This window comes from Archocentrus centrarchus, chromosome 19, assembly GCF_007364275.1.
Source record: "Archocentrus centrarchus isolate MPI-CPG fArcCen1 chromosome 19, fArcCen1, whole genome shotgun sequence".
In the NCBI taxonomy this organism is placed as follows: Eukaryota; Metazoa; Chordata; class Actinopteri; order Cichliformes; family Cichlidae; genus Archocentrus; species Archocentrus centrarchus.
The window spans coordinates 840,819-860,550 of record NC_044364.1 but is presented as its reverse complement, the minus strand read 5'-3'; the positions used below and the strand labels follow the sequence as shown (position 1 = coordinate 860,550).

The window sequence follows — 19,732 nt, the reverse complement described above, 5'->3', positions numbered from 1 at the left end:
TGAGGGGTCCTGGAGGATGTTCTGTGCCCTCCTCTGGCAGCGGGCATTGAACAGTTCCTGGAGGGAGGGCAGGGGACAGCCTATGATCTTTTGAGCCGTGTTGATGATTCGCTGGAGTGTTTTCCTGTCTGCTGCTGTGCAGCTGTTGAACCACACGCACAGACAGTAGGTCAGGATGCTCTCTACACAGCAACGGTAGAAGGACACCAGCAGATTCTGGGTCAGATAGTTGCTCCTAAGAACCCTCAGGAAATGCAGTCTCTGTTGGGCCTTCCTGACAATGCTGGTCGTATTGATACTCCAGGTCAAATCATCCTGCAGATGTACTCCCAGGAACCTAAAATCTGAAACCAGCTCCACTTCATCCCCCTCGATGAACAGAGGTTGAATGACATGTGTTGTCCTCCTAAAGTCTACTACCATCTCCTTTGTCTTAGTGGTGTTCAGGATCAAGTTATTCTCACTGCACCACCTTGACAGCCGCTGCACCTCGTCCCGGTATGCTGACTCATCCCCGCCTGATATGAGCCCCACCACAGTGGTGTCATCCGCAAACTTAATGATGCAGTTACTGGCATGTATGGAGGTGCAGTCATGTGTGTAGAGGGTGAAGAGTAGGGGACTCAGCACACAGCCCTGTGGAGAGCCGGTGCTGAGGCTGATGGCTGAAGAGAGGTGGGGACCTACTCTTACCCTCTGGGAACGGTCTGTCAGGAAGTCCTTGATCCAAAGACAGGTGGAGCGTGGTATCCCCAGATCTGACAGTTTAGTCACCAGTCTGCCAGGAAGGATGGTGTTAAACGCCGAGCTGAAGTCCACAAAGAGCAGCCGAGCGTAGTTCCCCCCCTGCTCCAGGTGAGAGAAGGCAGAGTGGAGGGCCGTGGCAATGGCGTCCTCTGTGGACCGGTTGGCTCTGTAGGCAAACTGGTGGGGGTCTAGTCTGGGAGAGAGACTGGAGATGACGTGAGCCCGGACAAGCTTTTCAAAGCACTTCATAACAATTGGTGTGAGTGCTACTGGCCTGTAGTCATTCAAACCTCTGATAGTGTTCTTCTTGGGGATGGGGATGATAATGGAGGACTTCAGGCAGGAAGGGACAGCAGCCTGGCTCAGGGACTGGTTAAAAATGCTGGTAAAAATACCAGCCAGCTGAGCCGCACAGACCTTCAGTATCCGTCCAGAGACACCATCGGGCCCTACAGCTTTCCTGGGGTTCACAGTTTCCAGCATACGCCTCACCTCTTGCTCTTGCAGCCTGAGGATGCTGCTGCTGCCTGCTGAGGGATGTTGGATGGCTGTCTCTGATTGCTGTACCTCAAAGCGTGCAAAGAAGCTGTTCAGCTCCTCTGCCAGATTGATGTTACGCTGATCAACTAACAGGCTGGGTTTGTAGTTCAAAATATGCCGAACCCCTTGCCACACCTGCCTGAAGTCGTGGCTCTGGAAACAGTCCTCAATCCTCCTCTTATACACAGCCTTGGCCTCCCTGATGCCCCTCTTCAGGTTGGCTCTGGCAGCGCTGTAAAGCGCCCCATCACCAGCTCTGAAGGCGATGTTCCTTTCTCTGAGTAAGCTCTGCACCTTTCCATTCATCCATGGCTTTCTATTTGGAAAAACCCGGATATTCTTGTCCACAGTTACAGTGTCGGTGCAGAACTTGATGTAGTCCAGAACAGCCGAGGTATACTGCTCCAGGTCCTGGTGCTTGAATACGTCCCAGTCAGTTGTTTCAAAGCAGTCCTGCAGCTGTTGAGAGGCACCTTCAGGCCAGGTCTGAACAGTCTTAGATGTAGAAAGAGCAGTTTTGCTGAGGGGGGTGTATGCTGGAATCATAAGCAGGGACAGATGGTCTGACTGGCCCAGATGTGGCAGTGGCACAGCCCTGAAACCCAGCTTGATGTTTCGATGTGGAGGAGCAGCGGCTCTACTTTGAGCCCCTCCCAAATGGCTGCACTCCTCACCCTATCTCTAAGGGAGAGGCCAGCCACCCTTCAGAGGAGGCTCATTTCTGCCGCTTGTATTTACCGTCTCATTCTTTCGGTCACTACCCAAAGCTCGTGACCACAGGTGAGCGTAGGGACGTAGATTGTCAGCTGCCGCTTCACCACGACAGAATGTACTCAAACTGTTTATCAAAGGGAAAGTGTCATTTTTAGGACATCCGAGCCAACATTAGCTGGCATAATGTTAGCTCATAACCAGCTGTTGTTGATCAGCCGGCTCCTGTGGGAGGGTCGGAGGTCTGATCTGCTGAAAATCAGTAATTGCGACAATGTTGGGAATAAATAAGCACGAGATGATGGTAAGGTGATGTAGATACTGATTAATTTTGTTCTCATCAGTCTCATTAGAAGAGGATTCAATTGTCAGCTTTGTTTTCTGAGGAATGTTGTGTTGCGTTGTGTTTTTAATAGTGAAAGGATGGTAAAAACAGTTGGTGGTGTTACCTGCCTTTGTGGAAACAGGCTTTGGACACAGTTTGTAGTGCATGCTGCTCTGCTTCTTTACACAGCCCAAACTCTCTCCACACTCCTGATTTCCTCCGATCCTCTTTTTCCTCGTCTGTTGAGCCTTGAGCTGGTTGTTGCTGTATTTTCTGTTGTCATTTTGTCTTTAATCTCACTCACACTCCTAACGTACTGGTGTCCTGCTGCCAGCTGCTCCCACGCTGTGTGTCAGCCTAACCTGATGTGCTCTAACTTTATTCCAACCACATGATTGGTTCAGCTTGGCGCTGTTCTCATTGTGTTTGGGCCTTTGTGTTGTCTATCCACCTATATGTGGACGACACTATTCTATACGCCTCCAGTCCCTCGTCTGATGAGGTCGTGAAATCTCTTGCTCACACATTCCATGAATTACAGTCGGCTTTTAGCAAATTGAACTTATCGTTAAATATTAAGAAAACAAAGGTCATGTGGTTTGGTCATGAATCTGGGGTTTCTTCTTCTAAAAATGATTTTATCACCTTAAATGGTGACAGTATAGAACTAGTACCTGCTTACAAATACCTAGGAATCTGGCTAGACTCGGCCTTAACTTTTTCTGACCATATCAAGGCCTTACAGTCCAAGGTAAAAGCAAGACTTGGTTTTTTATATCATAATCGAACCTCATTTACATTATCTGCAAAGCGCACCATTGTCGAGAAAACCATCCTCTCTCTATTTGATTGCGGTGATATAATATACAGACATGCAACCAAAAAAACTCTCAGCAAGTTAGATTCAATTTATCATTCTGCAATTCGCTTTGTAACAAACGCTCCTTTTGTAACACATCGTTGCCACTTTTACTCTCAAGTTAAATGGCCCTCTTTGCCCACGCGTCGCAGTATTCACTGGTTTACTCTTATTTACAAAACCCTTCTAGGACATTCACCCCCATATCTGTGTCAGTTATTGCTTCCGAGCGCAGTCACGAAATATAGCACACGTTCATCACAATATTTATTACTGAAGACCAAAAGAACCAAGTCTCGTTTTGGCCACATAGCATTTGCATACGCTGCTCCAAATGACTGGAACTTGTTACAGAGAACACCGAAACTGACTACCCTCATCTCAGTATTCACCTTTAAGAGACAGATAAAAAATGTTCTTAAGGATGTTTGTAGTTGTTTTACGTAATGTGGCTAGATTCATTTTATCATTGTTATTGTTGTACTGGCCGTGCCCGGTGGTAGATTGTGGTGTGATAATACTGATAGTGCAGCGACCTAGCCAGAGGGGAAAGAATAATCAGTCTGGTATTGGTGGGGGGGCGGAGTGTGCACTTGCTAATTGCAGTGATAGCGAAGAGTTCTGATAGTGAACCGGGCACAAGACGACCTCAGCATGGTGCAGCACCGGGCGATCAACTGCTGGGTAGAACCCTGGTAAATAAAAAACACATCAGATCTCAGTGAGGGGGGGGGGTGTCTATGCTCATATAGACTAGGTAATGTGTTAGGAACAAAATGGTGTCTTGTAATTTTACTGTTACTATTTTTTTTCTTTTTTAATTCTTTTATTCCTTTCCCTTCAAAAGGCTCTTTGCCAGGCCACAGTTGTAAATAAGAATTTGTTCTTAATCTGTTCGCCTGGTTAAATAACGGTTTAAATAAAAAAAATATCAAAATGTAGCTTGAATGAGTCCTAATGACTTTATATTGACCACGTCTCATATTTATATTGAGTAAAGGTTATTTCACAATAATTATTGTTATTGCTTCATTGCCCAGCCCTACTGAATGAATGGTTGAAGGTCACCTGATCTGGCTTTAACTATAGGCTTTATCATAAACAGCCTCTCTTAAACCAAGTTACTGTGATTCTTCAAGACTTTATATGTGAAGAAAATGATTTTAAATTCAATTCTGGATTTAACAGCCATGGGAGAAATATGACTTCTTGTTTTAATAATAAATTACAGTCTAGCCTAGAACTAGTTTTTCAGCATCTCTCTGAGACAGGATGTTTCTAATTTTAGAGATACTGTGCACATGAAAGAAAACAATCCTACATATTTAATGTTCAAGGATATACCGTGATAAAATTATCCCAAGATTTCTCATAGTGTTTAGGCCCAAAAATAATAACCTCACTTTTGTTTGAATTTAGGAGAAGAAAATTAGTTTAACAAATTGCTTTATGTCAGCTGGCTTCATATTTATAGCAGTATCATCTGCATAGCAATGAAAACATATGTAGTGTTTTCTGACAATATTGACTAAGGAAAGTGTACAATGTAACCAGAACTGGTTTTCAAGCACCTCTGCTGGTGCCTGAAAATTTTAATTTAATTTCTCAGCTCTGAAGTGCAACCGAAGTGAAGCAACTTATGCACAGTCCAGCTTCTACACACACACACACACACACACACACACACACACACACACACACACACACACACACACACTCCTATGTGATTTTCCACACCTGTGTGGGAGAACACCGTGAAGGAGATCGACTCTGATAAATGGTGCTGTATTCAGAGGGCTCAGCAGTCTGGTTCCTGTGTGGGTCTTTGGTGAACAGTGGGCCCTTTGCTCTGCCGATCTCTGCTGTAGGACGACAACGAATATGTAACTAGGTGAGGAGGATTTCACGTTCCTGTTAGATGCTGAAGGTGGATTTTATTATAGGGAGAAAGATCCACAGTATTTGAGGAATCTAGTATGATATCAGTTATGTGTCATTAAAGGTGGAGTGAAGCATTGGGATGATGGTAAGATGTGATCAGAGTTGATGCTTTGAGAAAAGAGAATTGTACACTTAGACGAGGAAATCATTTGTCATAATAAAAGGTCTGACTTTGATATCTCAGATTCAAACAATGATATAAGGGTGCAAACTGCACAGCTTTCCAGCCGTCTTTAGAGGTTCCTGAGGGAAATATTTTCATTACATAACTGCTAAACCAGTTTGTTGCCAGTTCACACAACTAGTGTTCAATTTGAGATGAAGTATGCTTCTAAAGCAGGAAATATAGTTCAATCCAGTTGTTATTGTGACTCAGTATCGAAGGAGAACAGATGATTGCAGTATGTTCTGTCTTGGAGTGCTGAATGAATGGAACGAGTAGCATTGTGTCTCTTTAAAGGTGTTCAGTCATTCCTAACTGACTGCTATTTTTGCACCAAGTGTATCTTTTATCCTGGCGTGCTTGAGTTTTATGGTTGTCACTCTCGATTCTACAGAGCTGTGATAAGATAGCGGTGCAAAAGAGGGGAATCAAACATTTCTGTGAGGCAGAATGATTTGTTTATGAATCATTTGGCTGCTGTGAGGTGTCAGACATGCTGAGAGAGGGAAGGGCGAGGCAGCAGGAGGTGAGGAAAGCTCTCCATCCTGTCAGGGCTGTCAGGTTGTTTGATAAAGGCAGTGATAAAGAGAACCACTGTGAAAGCGCACGCACGTTTGGAGAGCTCGAATTTAAAAACAAATAGAAACACAAGAAATCAAATGTCAGCAGTGACTAATTTCCTGTTTTTGACCCTCTCGTCCTTTTCTCTATGTCCTGTCTTTTTCCAGAGCTGCTGGGCTCTACCAAGAGGCTGAACATCAACTACCAAGACTCAGACGGGTAAGAGGAGTGCATGTGTGCACGTGTTTGTGTGTCTCAGCCAAGAGATGAGCATGAAGCTGAGTCAGTGGAATGTAATGAACAGTCATTGTTTCTTGATTGACATGCAAATTGTGTTCAGTGTTCACAGTGACTCACAGAAGAATCACTGCCATGTACTCAGTGTCCTTTACAGTTATTACTTATTACTCTTTGTTTGAGCTGTTAGAGCTGCAGTTTTTATATTGTTTTTATATTGAGTCAGATTCACTGCGGCTGCTTCCAGAGGGTCAGGTCGTGGCACCAAGGATGTGGGATTCTCCTCCACTGTCTTCATGCTGCAGCTGAAGATTTTTATACAGACAAGCTTTTAATTAACTTGTTATTTAAGCTGTATTCTGTTGCTTTATATTGTTATACTTTTATTTTTTGTCTTTTATTGTGAAACTTTGTGATTTTTATCTGTGATCACTTACTTCATAGAAGAAGTTACATTTATCTAAGGCTACAGTCAGCTCGGGAATAAAGGTGAATAAAACAATGATAAGACCGTTTTTGACTGAACAGTAGTGCTGTACTAACATTCAGACATTATGCAGTAACAAGAAAGAAACATGAGTGTTGCTCTGTGTGTGCTGAGAAGACACATGCAGAGATGTTTCCATTGTTAGAAATGTGACTAAAAGCCTGAAACACTGGAACCTTCTCAGTGTAAAAAAGAAAACAAGATGTTCTGTATCTGCCTCCTACCAGGTGACCTGTGCAGTCAGCTTTTGACCACAACTGGTCGCCCGGAGGTTGAGGGCGCTGCACGCGCAACCTCTGGGCGACCAGTTAGTCACCACAACTACTCGCAGTGTGAATGAGGCCTAAAATGTGCTTGTAAATAGCAGTTAAAGCATGCTGCAACCTGCACTGAAAATTACACCAACCTATAAGTCTAAAAAACTGCAGATCCTCAAATAGCTACTTGAGGCTGACTCCAGAGGACAGTCAGTTCCCACAGATTTCCAAGTTAAAATGTCCAAATCTACGGGATTAAAAGGCATTTTGCAGCATGGTACAAAATAATAGAGGCAAGGCTTCAAGTTAGGGATGTGGCTGATTGACATGTGTACTGGCTCAGGCAGCTGTTCTCTGTATGCTAGGCCTCACCTCTGCACCGGACTTTTCAGACCCCTGTTTTGTTCTTGCCTTTGGAGCGTTTTAAGCAAACTGACAAATAAGAGAGCCCACAGGGAGGTGGAGGTCTCCACGTTCATGCCAGCTCACTGCCTTTAACACATTATTTATGGTTTAAATGTAGAGTACAGGAAAAACAAGGTGCTGATTCCTGCTCCAGCAGGTCTGTACTGTACGTGGTGTACTGTAGATTGTTATCCAGTCACTGATTGGTGTTTTCTTAAAAGCACCTATCAGAGTGTTTTCCTCTTTGTGTGAAGTCCAATTATCTGTAGCTATGGATACATATTCCTCTTCCTGTATGCTCAGGGGAAGAACTCCATCATTTTTGGATGGTTGTGTTCCAGTTTTTATTAGTATGATCATTTTGCTTCCAGCACTGGACGTTTGGAAGCCATTCCTTCAACAATGGCAGTTATTGTCCTGAAAGCATGTTTTATAGTCAGTATTGTAGCTTCTCTGGGTGAACACTGAGTGTGGCTACCTTCAGCTGTCTCAGATCCACATGCCTATACTGAGTAGTGTGTGTTACTCCAGTTGATTTTTATGCCAGTTTATATACAGCCAGGTTTTTGTTTTCTAGATCAGAATGCTGCTAAAATCAATTGGGTCATTTTCTCCCAGGTCTACATGACATGTTACTTAAATGGTAATTCATGTAATTGACTAGTTTTTCTGGCACAATACAGTAGCAACATTTAATGGTCTAGTTGACTATTATGTGGAGCTGACATCAACAGGTGAAACGTGATGCTAAATTATAAAGCAAAACTGATTCTGTGGGCCCCAAAAGTGGGATTTTCAGTGATTATGTGTAATCAGCCTAAATAATAACTTCTCATAACCAGCATCCAGAGTTGTCTTGCACAGTTCAAACAGTGCCATTGCTGCACTAGTTTGAACGAGGCCCATTTTACATAATCTGTAAGCAAACAAAAGAATACAACATGAAATGCTGGTGCCCACGCTCCAAACGCTGAATGTTATATTTGTGTGATCGGCCTGTGCTGTAGTTTAGTTTATTTTACTCTTACCCGAACACATTTATGGAGAAATAAATTGTTCCAAACGAGGCAGCTGTGTGTCCGTATTGGACTTATTTACATTTTTTGGTATAAAATAGTTGCACTTTTGATTCAGTTTGTCTCTTCTATCGTGTAGATACGTTTCAAAATGTTTACTCTTGTTCCCATCAGATGCATTTTTGTGAGCTTGATCTCAGTAGGCCTCAACACGTGCAGAGTTTCCCTTTGCAAGCTGCAGTGTGAGTCTCTAAGCCTACATGCGATGTGAGTCTGTGTTGACTTAGACCTGCTGCGTGTGTCTACATGCAAGGTTAGCGCAGTGTGTGGGAGGTGACGTACAATAGGAGTGCTGAAATTAAACATGTACATCTGCGAGAGGATGTGTGTGCAGAAGGTGAACAAACCGAGTCAACATCATCCCAAGGAGACAGACTCAAGATGAGTAGATGGAAATGTGGAAGATAAATGGTGTGTGTGTGTGTGTGTGTGTGTGTGTGTGTGTGTGTGTGTGTGTGTGTGTGTGTGTGTGTGTGTGTGTGTGTGTGTCCTAAAAGATGTGAGTGATGAGATGAGCCATCTGACAGTCTGCAGATTCAGAGTCTGCTCCTGTCTGACTTCACAGAATACAACAGCTCAAACTTCGTGTTTCCTGTTTTTGGCCGTGTTGAACCAAAGCCAGTCTGAAGCATCACAGAAACAGCTGGCTGTGATTTAAAGAAATGAGACTGAATCCATGAATTAAGTATAGAAATACTGTAGGTAGGAAAGAAAGCGTTTTTCTTTTTTAATAATATGTATATAATGAAGCCTGAATATATGCTGTACCAGGTTTTAAACATGCTGTAAAGCTGGGCCTTTAAACATGGGAGTCTGTGGGGGTTTAAGGCCTTCACTCGCTCTTTGTGCCAGCGTCATGTCACAAATATTAACCGTTTAGAATGACCTTTCATGGAGATCCATATTTCCCATCTCCATGAACTTGCTGCCTGGGACACATAGAGCTAGAATATAATAGTAGTAGTTTTGTTTCCAAATGCACCCAGACTGTTTGTTGCTTTTGGGACCCTAAATCTGCATAAGGCTGCGACAGATCACCTGAAATTAAGCCGAACTTTTATCCCCACACGAGAAGAGTGCGTCCCACCTCCAGGGTCACCTCCTCTGGAGCGCTCACCGCATTTCTGTCGCCTCCAGCAACACAAAACTCATCGCCAAAAAAATTTATGCCTTTAATTTCTCCCTCAGTGAAATATACTGCGACCTGACACACACACACACACACACACACACACACACACACACACACACTAGCGTATTCTGTAGTTTTGGCATATATATGATCACATCACACCATATTCACACAGCACATACACAAATACAGGCATACACACTTGCCACCTTAGTTTGATGTGTTGATTGGGACACACTCAAAAAACACACCCACAGATCAGAAGGTTTGATGGGCGCGCACACACATGTTTTCATTTTGCAAAGGTCTCCCTGTAAAGTCATCGGGATGATTTGTAACCCCTCTCCTGTCCTCGCCGCTCCCTCCTCTTGATCCGTGCTGACCCCTCCTCTCTCTCCTCTCTCAGCTTCTCGGCGCTGCATCATGCCGCTCTGACGGGCACCGTGGAGCTGCTGTCTCTGCTGCTGGAGGCCCAGGCCACCGTGGATATCAAAGACATAAACGGTATCACGATTGCAGAACAGCTCTGCTGTTAAACCGGTGTCACTGTGCAGACCCACAGTTTAGGGGGAAAAATCTAAAATATTCATGATTGAGAAGTCAGTTGGGGTTAAATTGAGCGTGAAACCTCCTCACCAGCTTTCTGACGCTCTCAGCTGAAAATAAATTTGACCCATATGAATAAATATGATTTACTTTGAAGTATTTCTGCCATGCAGTGTGGCAGCAGTGCTAATGCAGATACAGCTGAATCTGGCAGCTTGACTTCTGAGACCAGAGGTGTGCAGAGCTCATACCTGTATGTGGTAGGTCTCTGGGGTCAGCTGCAGATTCCTGAAGGACCATTTTAAAGGTTGGATATAACTTTTAGCATGTCCTGCAAACTTTTCAGCTTCAGCAGTGGGTGTCACCCATTCGGCATTGGACTCCCCATGGATACACAGACAGGATGAATGTAGAAGAGACAGGCCACCGACCTCAGAGTAAAGGCTTCCAGTACTAATTACAGAAGAATTTATTACTGTGATTGGAAGTATAACCTTAATATAACCAAAACTTTTTTCTTTTGTGTGATGGACCAGCATACAGCCTTTAGCCAGATGATGAGGATACAAAAGGCTTTGGCTACAGTTTCATACACTGACTCTGCCATGAATAAGTCAACAATGAAGGAACAGAGTATGGACTTCCTGTTTCATGGATGTTTTGTTCTTTTGTTCAACTTTTCATTGTGAAGCTGGTCTGTTAATTGTAGATTAGAAAAAATGCTGCTTTAAACATGGATTTAATGCCAAGTGTGAAGCTTTTTACTCTGGTGTGACTACATTTCTCTTCTAAACCAACATGGCATGCTACATACCTCCAAATCAGGCGCTTTCAAAGCTTTCTTCTCTAAGTCAAACCAGTTAAAATGACCTCATCACCTCTTCTCACCTTTCCATTTCTGTCTTTAGGCATGCGTCCCCTCCACTACGCAGCCTGGCAGGGTAAAGCCGACTCCGTTCTATTGTTGCTGCGAGCTGGCGCTTCAGTCAACTCGCCGTCCCATGATGGACAGATACCGTTACATCTCTCCGCACAGTATGGACACTATGAGGTGGTGAGTTGGGAGACACACACCAAAGGCCAAAGGCAAAGTTTTAAGGCATTACCAGTCCTCCCATTTCACTGAAATCCATCCCCTTTGTGCCTCGGCTGCTATTGTCCACCAACAATAGCAGGCATACCATTAGGAGTCTACAGGCAGTAACTGCACATATTCCTTTCCTCCAGCTTCATCCATGTGGTTGCTGGAATATTTTAAATGACAGATGCATATACCCTGCACACACAGACCTTAACCTGTCATGAAACCCCTACCCAGGCCTGACCTCTGTAGTAGAATACCTTCAAACGTGATACAGAGGCTGCACCAGGCCTGTTGTATGTTCCCGTCCTCTGCTCAGAGACAAACAGACACACACAGTAGTGTGTGTTAGGTATGTGAATGCATGTCCTAATGTTACACTCTCTCCCTTTTCTTGGCTCTCAGTCTGAGATGTTGCTGCAGCACCAGTCTAATCCCTGCCTCATGAACAAGGCTAAGAAGACACCGCTAGATTTGGCCTGTGAGTTTGGCAGAGTGAAGGTATGAGAAAATTTGTGTGGAAGTTCCCCATCGTTGATATGTTCTTTTCCAAAATAAGAGTGAAGTTGTTGGGTATTCCACTGGTTCCACAGGTGTTTGCTCAGGTGACAGGTGGATGCAGCCACTGCGACTTCACCCACTGCTTTGCAAAGTTCTGTTTTTTGAAGGTTTGAGATGATTTAGCATCGCTGTCCCAGCTCATGAAAACCACAGTGTATCTCAGAGTGTGCCTGCCCTACAACATACAGTATACAGTATTAAAATGAAATTCATGTTCTGTTTAGGAAGACTTGAAACTAGTGACTGAGAACATAAACTGATCAGGAAAGGATTTTATGATGTCATAGGTCAAAGGTGCTGGGGGCCTTTTTACCGTAAACCTTGGTACACTTATGTAGGGTGAAGCGCGCAGTCATTCGAATAAAGAGTAGAGCCGCTGCTCCTCCACACTGAAGGAGCCAGTTGAGGTGGTTCAGCCATCTGACTAGGACGCCTCCTAGGTGAGGTGTTCCAGGCATTTCCTACTGGGAAGAGGCCCCGGGGTAGACCCAGGAAACGATGGAGAGATTATATCTCTCGGCTGGCCTGGGAGTGCCTCGGTGTTCCCCCAGATAAGCTGGAAGAGGTCTGGTTTCTTGGCTTAGGCTGCTGCCCCCATGATCCCAGATCAGCGGACGAAAATGGATGGATGGACTTACGCACACCTGGAGTTATTTTTGAAACCTGGAGTTGACCCCTGCTGGCCATTAGAAGGAATAAAGTTTAAGGTGCTCCGGTTTTCTAATTGAGAAGCAAAGTCCGTCTTTTATATACAGTCTCCCTCACAGTAGCATCTTGAGGTCCTAACATTTACATACAGTGAAGACACACAGGAGAGAGTGAGAGAGGCACTTTCAGCAAGTAAAAGTAATTTATCCTATTTCAGCAAGAGCACTTTGATATTCAAGGATGAATGATTTTAGTAATTGGTGAACATAAGGATAAACATCTCAGGATGATTTAATTTATTGGGGGTGGCACAGCGATGGTTAGCACTGTCGCCTCACAGCAAGAAGGTCCTGGGTTCAGTCCATGGCTGTGGGTGTGAACTTGGACATGAATGGCTCTCTGTCTGTAGCTCAGCTCTCTCAGACCTGTCAGAGGACACTCTGCCTCTCACATTATCACAGCTGGGACGGGCTCCACTCCCTCTGCAGTCCTGAGTGGGAGAAGCAGAAGAAAATAGATGGAAGGATTTTATTTACTGAAGTCAAGTCAAGTCAAGTTTATTTATAAAGCACATTTAAAACAACGACGTTGACCAAAGTGCTGTACAAGATCTGTAACCCCAAGGACTATACTAAATAAAAATAAAAATATATAAATAAATAAATAAAATAATAAAATAAAAATAAATAAATAAAAACATTAAGAACAATAAATAACATAAGAAAATTAAAAATTAAAACATTTAAAACAAGTACCATAAAATACCATAAAACAATCTAAAAGGAGGTAGCACTGCAGCCAAATGCCAAGGAAAAGAAATGTGTTTTTAATAGAGATTTAAATGTGTGTATCGTCTGAGCTGTGCGGATATGGAGAGGTAGATCGTTCCATAGCTTCGGTGCTGCTGCTGCAAAAGCTCGATCACCTCTCTGTTTTAGTCTAGTTTTAGGCCTCTGTAAGAGCAGCTGGTTCGATGACCTCAGAGCTCTTACAGGGGTGTGACAGTGAAGCAGCTCAGACAGATACAAAGGTGCCAGTCCGTTTAAGGCTTTAAAAGTAAGCAATAAAATCTTAAAATCGATTCTAAAACGGACAGGGAGCCAGTGAAGGGATGACAGGACTGGGGTAATGTGTTCATGCTTTTTTAAACCGGTTAAAAGACGAGCTGCCGCATTCTGGACTACCTGCAGGCGGCGCACAGATGATTGATCTATGCCAAAGTACAGAGAATTACAGTAGTCCAGGCGGGAAGTAATAAAAGCATGAATAACTTTTTCCAGGTCCTGCTGTGGGAGATAAGGTTTTACCTTGGCAATGACTCTGAGTTGGTAAAAACTGATTTTGGTAACAGCACTTACTTGCTTCTCCATTTTAAAACTACTATCTAAAATGACACCCAGATTTTTCACAGCATCACGACAGTGAGGAGCCAAATGACTCGGAGTGCCAGAGGAGTAGCTTGAGGGGTCAAAGGTCTCGGGAACCCTGTGATTAGCACGTTATGGTTAAAAAATGAAGTCAGGCTTTCAGTGAGGTGTATATAGTTTGTTTTATTTGTGTAGTAAATCCAACTGTTTGCATATGAGAACACGTTGGTGTGAAAATTTTAATGTGAATGGCCTAAAGCTGCATGGACCGAGGCCCGGCTAAACTGAGCCGGTTTCACTTGCAGCAGCTCTTTTTAGACTTTGTAAAGAAACTGCAGTGCAGTTTGTTTTTACTCTTCCTCTGCCACAGCAGCCAATAAGCCCAGCTGTGAGATGTATAGCTGGGCCTATAATTCAGAATTAGACGGACGCAGAGTCCCATGCTCGTTAAATATTCGCTCTGAGTTTGCAGTTTAGCCGTGAAAGAAAATAGAAAGCTTTGGGCTGTTTTTTGTCACACAGACTCTGTGGGTGTATGTAAAGGCTGTGGTATCTTTAGAGAGCTGCTGAGTGGTGGATAAGCCTCTGCGCTCGTTTAACCCCATATATAAGTCAACATTTACAGTGCAATGTGTCAATATATGTTTTTAATACGCAGCCTAAGCTAGCTTGGCTTTGCATATATATTTGTGTATTACTAATGCTGTAATTCCTGTCCTGATTCTGCCATTTCATCTTCAATTTGATTTCTCGTTAGGTGACTCAGTTGCTGCTGAGCAGTAATATGGTGGCAGCCCTGTTAGAAGGAGAAGGAGGAAACAACAGCCTGGACTCTCCCTCCACCACCCCCCTCCACCTGGCAGCCAGGAATGGACACAAAGACATCATCAAGTAAGAGAGCAGCACAGAGCGGTGTTAACCTCCGACTGGTCACAGCAAGAATTTATCTTTTGAGGACGACACAATAAATTCTGCTTTTCCTCTAATAGATACAAAAAGGTTTAGCCACATGATGATCCAGCATCACAGTAACTGTCTCAGGATTCACTGACAGGCTGAGCAGCTGTGCTCACAGCCAGCATTTGGATACTGTTGCAGATCAGCCCTCAGAGCTGTTGAGTTCTCAACCAGAAGGAATGTACAAGTTATTACAACATGACACTAAACCTAACTCGAGGTAATGCTAAAGTAGTCCAGCTAAAATGTTCTTGCTGAGCTTACATCCACTGATTAATGCAGGATAAATCCTCCATCACTGTATGAATGAATGAAGATGGAGGTAAATCGGTTTCTCCTGCAGGTATACAGTCTTAATGCTACTATTTCCATTCTAACCCTTATTGTGTTCTTAGTGCTAATTGGAAAATATGGCATGTTAGCATTCTAAACTACCCTGATAAACATTTGAACTTGTCAATGACAGCATCTTAGTAATCTTATGATTGTCATAGCATTTACAGCTACTGTTACAATTAGCCCTATTGTTCTTGGTGCTACTACTACTATTTTTACTATAACAACTACAACTAACGCTGAAGCTGCTTTCATGGTAAAATGTTATATAGCACTTTTCTACTGTACCTGAGCACTCACATTATACAGCATGTCTCATTCACCCACGCACATTTGTCTATGCATAGATGCTTTTTATCTAACATTCACACACATTCACACACTGATGGATGCATCAGGAGCAGCTTGGGGTTCAGTATCTTGCCCAAGGACACTTTGGCATGCAGACTGGAGCAGCCAGGGATCAAACTGCTAACCTACCTCCTGAGCCACAGCCCAGATCTCCATGCGACACTGCAGAGGCGTGTCAACCAGGACAGTCCTACAACATCCAGAGCCTTCAGGAACTCGGGGTGAATCTGATCCACCCCAGGGGCCCTGCCACCAAGGAGCAGTTTAACTACCTCAGTTACCCCGCCCCCAGTGATGAGCGAGTCATCCATTGTCAGCCTGCTTCCTCTACAGAGGGTGTGTCAGTGGGACTGAGAAGATCTTTGAAGTGTTCCTTCCACTGTGGGTGGAGTGCTGCTGATACCTTATACACTGTGTGAGAACCTCTTGAGTCACCTGATGGTTTGCCAGAATCACTTCAGGGCTGCTTAACGCAGTGTTTTTCAACCTTTTTTGAGCCAAGGTACATTTTTTCCATTGAAAAAATCACGAGGCACACCACCAGCCAAAAATGTTAAAAAATGATACTCTGTAGCCTATATTAACAATATAGTCATTCTTATCAAAATGTCTTAAATGGGAATCAAATAAACACAAAAAATATATATCTTCTTTCAAATAAAAAGTGCACTTAACATGTCCACTTCAACAACACAGCTTGAACATAAATGCCACAACAATGTGGTCTGATAGTAGAAAACTTCAGTGTTTTGCAAACTAATTCTGTCCAACAGAAGAAGAAGAAGAAGAAACAGCCTTTATTGTCCCACAGAGGGGAAATTTGGGTGTAACAGCAGCCGCAGTTATTATAAATATAAGTAAAAATATAATAATTCACACTAAGAAAAGAATATAAATATATATAAAATCAACAAACAATATTAACCTTAATACTACTAATAATAACACTATAGTATTAATAATAACACTATAGTATACACTATAGAATGCTGTTACCAGTATGTTACCTGGTAACAGCATTCTGTTACCAGGAATAACACAATACATGAGATAGAGGCAAGCTCACAGCTGATGCCAGTTTAATATCATCATCATGCATAAGTCCCCGTACAATGTTTTAATGGATGAAGGTTATCATTGTTAACTATAACCCTATACCATCGAACAGCTCAGTGTACTTCAAAAGTGCCGCTGTTCGCGGACTTACGGCAACAATTACCGTAATAACACCACAGTAATGCCCTATGTTGGTTGTGAAGTGCAGTTTCTCAGCTTTCAGAAACCGTTTGAATTTGTCCGATAGGTCGCGTTATTGCGGTGACTCAAAGTTCCTTTGATCAGCCGCCTCAGGCTCTGTGCGAACCAGCTGTTCGGCTGGTAGCGGCGATCTCCCGGCAGTATAGTTATAATAAGTATATGTATGCTGTGTGAGCGTTTCAGATGGCTCTCATGTTGCAGAACTACCGCTGAGAACTGTCGGTCTGAGCATTCAACCGGTGCTTTTCGTGCCTCCAGTTTCTTGCTGTGGGGTTTTAATGATTCTGGTGAAGGAGTCGCTCTCATGCCTCCGCTAGTGACCACACTCCCTGGCCAATCAGTGGCACGCTGTACTCGGCGTCACATTTTTGTATCGCCTCGGATCGCTTAGAACCTCGGGTGAGTGAGTACGGAAAAAGGACCGGCAAAGTGTTCCTGATTCTAATGGAGATGCCGTCAAATCGCGGCGAGTCGTTCCGTATGGAAACGCGGCTTAATTCTCTTGTTTCTATGTACAATGCAATTCGCTACCTGCTGCTATCTAGTCTAGTGATATGGAAGTATTACATGATTATGCTCCCAGTCACTACTGCAGCACAGACACTCGTGGCATATTAGGTGAAACTGGATAATTTCCCACGGCACACCTGACGGTCTCCCACGGCACACTAGTGTGCCGTGGCACACTGGTTGAAAAACACTGGCTTAACGGCTCCATTCACCTGTGCTGTGATTTTGTCTGAGTGGGTTCTGTCCAGGTACTCCAGCTTCTTCCCACAGTCCAAAGGCATGTTAGTGGGGTTACCCACAGGTGACTACTGACCTGTCCAGGGTGTACCCTGCCTCTCACCCTATGGAAGCTGGGATACACACACACACACACACACACACACACACACACACACACACACACACACACACACACACACACACACACACAGAGGACCATATGCAGTGAAAACTAAGTACTACTTCCATAGGAGTTAAGAGGATAAGTAGCAGCCAGGTGCTAATCAAATGCATTTGTTTAATTGATCATCAGCAAGATGATCAATAACTTTTATGAAAGCAGAAGTCTGCTAGTCTGGAGCATGCAGGTGGGTGTTGACACAGTACCACAGTTTACCCCAGGGGTCAGAGAAAGTGCGTTGTCTGTAACAGTTGAATGGGCGACTCTTTCTCTGTGCTCTGCCTGCAGCCTAACATGGTCTTTCTGATTGGACTGCCTAGGTTGCTCCTTAAAGCTGGCATCGACATTAACAGAGCCACCAAAGCGGGGACGTCTCTGCACGAAGCTGCCCTCTATGGCAAAACAGATGTAGTGCGGCTGCTGCTGGACGTAAGCAAAAAATGACAAATATTTCATAATAACATAATTCATATATGTTCAGTGTATGAGTGATGTGGAAGGCTGTTTTTATACAAAGAGTGTGGACAGAACGACACAAACATCACATTTTCACTTGCTCTGTTATTCTTTAATAAGAGAGGCATTTGAGGGAGAGCTTGTTTTTAAAAGTCTGACTCACATGGCTGTGTGTGTGTGTGTGTGTGTGTGTGTGTGTGTGTGTGTGTGTGTGTGTGTGTGTGTGTGTGTGTGTATAGGCGGGCATCAATGTGAACATGCGGAACACGTACAACCAAACAGCTTTGGACATCGTCAATCAGTTCACTACTTCCACAGCCAGCAGGGAGATCAAGCAGCTGCTGAGAGGTTGGTAGTTCATGAAAAGCTAATTTATGCGAACTGATGCAGTTTGGATCTTTTGGTTTAGACCTGTGATGATGTGTTTTTGTTTCTTTTTATTCATTTTCTTTGCAGAAGCATCAAGTTCTCTTCAGGTCAGAGCAGTGAAGGACTACTGGAATCTCCACGATCCTACTGCACTTAACCTTCGTGCTGGAGATCTGATCATGGTACTTTAAGGCTCTGCGGTACAGCAACGTGCTGGAAAACAAAGTGCACTCTTCTGTTAACATAGCTCAGAGGGGTTAAGTAAAAACAAGAGCTTCTCCTGGAAAACAGTGACCCCGGGGGGGGGGGGGGGGGCATTGAGGAGTGTTTGAGTTACAGAAAAGTTCACAAAGTTGTTAAAAACCTACGTGTTCAATTGCTTTGAATTTTTGACATGTAAGAATCACAGCGGACCTCAAGTATGGATGTGTCTGCATCGTTCTCACCTGAGGGCGGGTCAGATAAAGGTCCAGTATGCTGCTGTAAAATGATTTTCCATCTTCTTGGAGCTGCTTGTTCATCAGCAGGGAATCACAGGATTATATAGTGAAGCCTTGTGTGAGTGAAGCCTTGTTGTGAGGATTTGTGTGGGATGTTTCAGGGTAATTTTGTGTACCCTAAGCAGGAGACCACAGCGGAGAAACGAGCACAAACTTGCTGCTGCTGTCTCTCTCATTATCAGCTTCTTTGTTCATTTCCCCTCACACGTAAATACACACAGTTGGCTCTGATGCATGTGTGCGTCTGTGCTCTCTGTTGTGTATTTTGATAAATTTATGTGAGTCATAGTGACATCTTAGTTGTGTTTGGACTTGTATGCTGTTGTTTAGTATCCTATCAGAAAGCAGAGGTGCTTTTGTACCCTTAAGGTGTTTTGTTAAAACTGTTAATACTACTGTTGTTAATACTCACAGTGAATAGACAATCATTATGGACTTACTGTGAGTGCACACCTGGGGGTGTCACAGATCACATGCATGCTTAAAGTTAATGTATTTTTTGTTTGTTTTAATCAAACCCCACAGTGTTCGTATAACGGAATAAATTGTTGTTGTTGTTTGTGCTGCAGTTGAACGGGATTGTGTAACAGTGTGTCTGTAATGAAGTGTACTCATGATTTCTTGCTGACAGGTCCTGGAGCAGCACTCAGACGGCCGGTGGAAAGGTCACATCCATGACACCCAGCGGGGGACGGACCGGGTGGGCTTTTTCCCCCCTTCAGTGGTGGAGGTCCTCAGCAAGAGAGCAGGTAAATAAATAAATAGCTTAAATCTGCATAAACATCAATTCCCTGTAAGTGCAGTTTGAGCTGCATTTGGAAGCAGGAAATTAGTTGTTATAGTTTAGTAGTTTTTATATCTGTTGGTCAGAACTTTAACCTGACCATTGTGAAGCATCTTTCGTTTTTAACCATTATTTGACATGACAACACAAGTCGCCCAACCTGTGCGT

At 43.7% G+C, this 19,732-nt stretch overlaps 1 protein-coding gene across 2 annotated transcripts in view; it reads left to right on the top strand.

The window, feature by feature from the left end:
- The window catches only part of LOC115798054 (CASK interacting protein 2), a 62,034-nt gene that overhangs the window by 20,360 nt on the left and 21,942 nt on the right, over positions 1-19,732 (top strand). For both annotated transcript variants that reach the window (XM_030754734.1, XM_030754733.1), the window contains exons 3-11: positions 6,015-6,066; positions 9,848-9,945; positions 10,896-11,041; positions 11,474-11,569; positions 14,402-14,535; positions 17,776-17,884; positions 18,151-18,259; positions 18,368-18,462; positions 19,412-19,529. In XM_030754734.1, coding sequence (XP_030610594.1) covers positions 6,015-6,066; positions 9,848-9,945; positions 10,896-11,041; positions 11,474-11,569; positions 14,402-14,535; positions 17,776-17,884; positions 18,151-18,259; positions 18,368-18,462; positions 19,412-19,529 — 957 coding nt within the window. The remainder of the gene's footprint in view (positions 1-6,014; positions 6,067-9,847; positions 9,946-10,895; positions 11,042-11,473; positions 11,570-14,401; positions 14,536-17,775; positions 17,885-18,150; positions 18,260-18,367; positions 18,463-19,411; positions 19,530-19,732) is intronic.